Source organism: Dermacentor variabilis, chromosome 10 (genome assembly GCF_050947875.1).
Source record: "Dermacentor variabilis isolate Ectoservices chromosome 10, ASM5094787v1, whole genome shotgun sequence".
Lineage (NCBI taxonomy): Eukaryota > Metazoa > Arthropoda > Arachnida > Ixodida > Ixodidae > Dermacentor > Dermacentor variabilis.
The window spans coordinates 129,135,157-129,140,147 of record NC_134577.1 but is presented as its reverse complement, the minus strand read 5'-3'; the positions used below and the strand labels follow the sequence as shown (position 1 = coordinate 129,140,147).

The 4,991-nt window shown below is 55.4% G+C and overlaps 1 protein-coding gene across 1 annotated transcript; it reads right to left on the bottom strand.

Moving 5' to 3' along the window:
* Positions 1–1,544: 1,544 nt before the first annotated feature.
* On the bottom strand, positions 1,545–3,799 carry LOC142559417 (uncharacterized). Its single transcript, XM_075671016.1, has 3 exons — positions 3,154–3,799; positions 2,321–2,688; positions 1,545–2,021 (listed from the first exon to the last, which is right to left on the bottom strand). The coding sequence occupies exons 1-3, from the start codon at positions 3,797–3,799 to the stop codon at positions 1,545–1,547; spliced, it is 1,491 nt and encodes a 496-aa protein (XP_075527131.1).
* Between the last annotated feature and the right edge of the window lie 1,192 nt (positions 3,800–4,991).

The following is a 4,991-nucleotide window of genomic DNA, read 5'->3' as shown; positions in this document are numbered from 1 at the left end:
TGACTCAAGCTCGTTGCTCACGTGTGTCCTCCTCTCTGTGGGCTGTCGCGGAGGTGTAGCTCGAAGCTTGTTCATGATGTCATGGACTGCGTTTCTATGTACGCAGGTTTAAGTCTGTCCAACGAGACAACTTCCCGCCGCCCCCGCATTTCGATAGTGAACGTCTTCCGCCCACGACGCAGAACGTTGAATGGCCCATCGTACGGTGCTTGTAGTGGTCGTCGTACAGCGTCGTTCCGCAGAAATACGTGACTACATGACTCAAGCTCGTTGCTCACGTGTGTCCTCCTCTCTGTGGGCTGTCGCGGAGGTGTAGCTCGAAGCTTGTTCATGATGTCACGGAGGCGAGATGCATAGTCGCTGGCGGAAATGCGAGCTTGCTCTTGGCCAGATGAAAAGAAATCACCGGACAGATGTAGCGTCGTGCCGTAGACAAGTTCCGCAGCGCTGCAGCCGATATCTGTCTTGCACGCTGTGCGTATGCCCAAGAGCACGATAAGCAATGCTTCCACCCAAGAGTAATGTTTACTTGCCATAAGTGCTGCTTTCAGCTGCCGGTGAAACCTCTCGACCATTCCATTGCTCATCGGGTGGTAGGCCGTAGTCCTGATGCGCGAGGCGCCGATGAGTTTCGTCAGACTGGCGAACAACGCAGACTCAAACTGGCTTCCTCTGTCCGTTGTAACGGAGGAAGGTGCACCAAAACGACATAGCCAGTGGTTGATAAAAGCGCGAGCAACAGTTTCGGCTGTAATGTCGGGAAATCGGGATAGCTTCTGCCCACCGCGTGAAACGGTTGACTAAAGTGAGCAAGTACGTTTGGCCCTGGCAAGGTGTCAATGGTCCGACTATGTCCATATGTATGTGGTCGAATCGAGCATCTGGCACTGGGAAAGTCTCCAACGGTGTCACCGTGTGACGCTCAACCTTGGACCGTTGACACCTAAGACACTCGCGAGTCCATTGTCGGGTATCGCGGTTGATGCCAGGCCATACGAAACGTGCCGTGAGCAGCTTCTGGGTCGCCCGGATTCCTGGGTGTGAAAGCTCGTGTAACGAAGCGTATACGTCCCGACGGAGGCAAGCAGGCACGAATGGTCGAGGGCTACTTGTAGATGTATCGCAACAAATGTCTGCTGCTCCGGGCAAAGGAAACCACTGTAGGATGAGTGACGTCGATGTTTCCTGCAAACGGCGCAGTTCATCATCGTTGCGTTGAGCTGCCGCTACTTTTGCGAGGTCTATTCCCGTGTGAGTGATGGCATTTACTGGGCTGCGCGACAGAGCATCGGCGACAGCGTTATCTACTCCTTTTATGTGGCGAATGTCCGTGGTGAATTCCGATATGTAGGACATCTGCCGCAGCTCGCGGGCTGTGTGCGTGCCGCCATCAGATTTGAGGGAGCGTAAGGCGTAGGTGAGAGGCTTGTGATCAGTCATTACAAAGAATTCCGTTCCTTCTAAGTAATGAAGAAAGTGCCGGATTGCTGCGTAGACGGCCAACAGCTCGCGTCCGAAAGTGCTGTAACGCTGCTCGGTGGGTGTCAATTTTCGAGAAAAGAAAGCGATCGGTTGCCATACTCCTTTGTTGAGTTGTTGAAGCACAGCACCCACAGCTGCGTCCGAAGCGTCGACCATGACGCACTGTGGGACTCCCGGTTGCGGGTAGGCGCGAGAAGTGTGGCGTCGGCGAGGTGTCTCTTGATCTCTTGAAAAGCCGCTTCGGCGTCGTCCGTCCAGAGCAGCTCCCTAGCAGTACCTTCGTGTGTCGACAGCAGGAGGTGGAGAGGGTGTAGAACGGCCGCGCACCGAGGTACGAAACGTCGGTAGTAATTTAGAAGGCCAAGGAACTCGCGGAGCTGGCGCTTAGTGGTGGGTCGTGTAAACTTCTCGACAGCTTTAACCTTGTCTGGATGAGGTTGAATGCCAGAGCTTGAAACAATATGGCCATGAAAAGTCAGCTTCTCGGCACCCAGCTCGCACTTGTCCGTGTTCACCAGGATGCCATGCTCCGCCAGGCGCTGAAACACGGATCGCAGATGCGCCTCATGCTCGTCCGGTGTAGTGCTTGCGACGAGTAGGTCGTCGAGGTATGCGTGGCAGAAGTCGAGGCCATGCAAAACGCCGTTGATAAAATGCTGGAATGTCTGTCTGGAGTTTCGCAGGACTCGAACTCGAACAGGCCGAAGGGCGTGCTTATCGCCGTCTTCGGTACATCCTCTGGAGCCACGGGGATCTGATGGCACGCCCGCACGAGGACGACCTTGGAGAAAATCGCCGCACCATGTAGGCTGGACGTGACATCATGAATGTGAGGTACCGGATAGCGGTCGGGCACGGTTGCTCGATTGAGGGCTCGATAGTCGCCGCAGGGTCGCCAGTCTCCTGGTGTAGACTTCGGCACCATGTGCAGTGGAGACGCCCACGGACTAGCGGACGGGCGGATTATGCCGAGCTCGCGCATGTGGTCGAATTCCTGTCGAGCTGCTTGCAGCTTTTGCGGGGACAGGCGACGTGGGCGTGCGTAAACTGGTGGGCCTGTGGTGACAATGTGGTGGCATACATTGTGTTTGACGGCCGCGCTGGCCTGTGGTGGCCGCATCAGTTTGGGGAAATCGCCGAGGATGCCAGTGAATCGTGTAGCTTCCCGGATGGCTTCCCGCGCAATTCTGCTTGTGACAGGGGGTACTGTAAACGTCGGTTGCGGACATCGACAAGAAGTCCGAAGTTGCGCAAAAAGTCCGCTCCCAGGATGGCAAATTTTACGTCAGCCACGACGAAAATCCACCGAAACGTCCTCTTGAGGCCCAGGTCCAGCGAGAGGGAGCGTTGCCCGTACGTCGGTATCGTCGTATTGTTGACAGCTTGCAAAGGTGCTGCGGTGCTGCGCACGGTCGTTTGCGGTCGGCTGGCGACGCCGGCACGGCACTAACTTCCGCCCCTGTGTCGACTAGGAAACGAGCACCTCTTTCGCGATCGGTCAGGAAGAAAACTGATGGGCGACTGTCCGACGGGGCGGGGGCACTGGTCACCCTCAGTGCTGGCCCGGGGCGTTTCCCGAATTTTCACAGGGCGACACACAGTTCCGTGCAGCGTTGCCGAATTTGCGGGGGTACCAGCACACTCTACGCTGCTGTGGTTGTGATGCGGTACGCTGTCGTGGTCGCTGGTTTCCGCTCGAGTGCAGCGCTGCGACGGTGTCTGCGAGGCGAGAAATTTCCTCTCGCATCTCTTGCAAGGAATTGGCGGACGGTGCGCCTGCGTGCACCGACGCGACTGTGAGCACGGCGTCAGCCATGAGTTTGTCGGCGAGCTCGGCCATCTTGGCAAGGTCTGTCTCGCCCCACGCCGTGAGGCCTATCCGTACACATGTAGGAAGCCTTTGTAGGAACAGTTCCCGCACTAAACGACCGTCGCTTGCTGTCGCGCCGCCGGCCAGTTGTTGCATGTGGCGTAGCAACTGGCTGGGTCGGCGGTCGCCAAGTTCGGCCTGCCGCAGTAGCTGTTGGAGACGCTCCGACTCTGTAGGTGGGACACGGCGAATCAGTGTCTCTTTTAGCGTCTGGTAGGCGTTCTCTGCGGGTGGTGTTAGCAGTAGGTGCCGCACCTCGCTGGCCGTCGCAGGCGGGAGGCTGCGAACCACGTGGTGGTATTTGGTGCTGTCAGCAGTGATGCGGCGTGCAGCGAACTGTGACTCAACTCGCACAAACCTAAGTTGCGGGTCGCCAGTCCAAAACGGAGGTAGCTTGACATCAAGTACGGCTACCGTGGGGCTGTCGGCGTCGCTTGGCTGGTTCATGGCGATCACGTCCGGGTCACCAATTATTGGCACGCGCGAGGAAACAGAGACGAGGCGTGGGGCTTGGAGTCTCGGTGCCAACAAATCTTTATTCTTTGTGCACCGGCCCTCTCTCGGCGGCCGGCTGGCTACGGTCGACTGCGGTCGGCTCTGTTCCGCGCTGGCAGCACTGCGGCTTATCCGCAGCATATTTGTATTCAGCACAATAGATCGTCCGCGTTAGCAACGCAGAAAGCCGGCCATGAACGGTAGATGATAAGAGTGGCATAGAATTGAGCGAAAGGCATTCGTATACAAAGGTGTTTACAGTTAATTAAAAATTAAATTCTTGGGTTTTACGTTATGAGGCGCGCCGTAGTCAGGGACTCCAGATTAATTTCGAGTTCTTTAACGTGCACCCAATGCGTGGTACACAAATTTTTCCGTTTCACCCACATCGAAATGCTGCCGCCGCGGCCGAGATTCGAAGCCGCGCCCTATACGAAATTGTGTGCCACTGAGTGTCCTGCGTGGAGCTGACGAGGGGCACGGATCGAGTACGTTCACGCTCATACGCTGCCTCACGCTACAGGCTAACACCAGCATATTTTTCGTCGGTTGCGTGATCCGTGGTGGGGCGGTTATAGGCCTGTGAATTCTAATGCAGCACATTATTTTCCCTTTTGCGGAACACTGCGGTAGCCAGGTTCCCGTCCCACCTGATTTCAGGCCTCTTCAATGAAAACGAAACTTCTTACCGAGTTGAGATTAGAACCAGCATCTTTTAGCTCATAGCCAGATCCGGACTATAAGCTAGAGCTAGGAAGACATTATAACCGCGCGAAAAGAGCATTCAATTGTCACGCCGGATGGCCGTTATGTATTTAAGCCTCGCCCACTTGGTCTCTTTTCTGCACCAGCAACGTTCCTGTGCATAATACATACCGTAATTTCCGGCTTCAAGTGGCAGTGTAGCTTAGTATACCTACTTGATGCAGTAATCTTTCCCGCAACATTTGAAAAGCACACACAGCGACTGCGGTTAGTACGAAAGGCAATTGGTTTGCTAACCCCAACCATTAAACCGTAGAAGTGTCAATTCGGATTTGAACAACTTCGTTTCCTTGGCCACGTCTTGAGCAGTCACGGTGTTCGACTAGATCGCGAAAAGACAGTGGCCGTCGCAAGGTTCTCGAAGTCCAACTATAAAAAG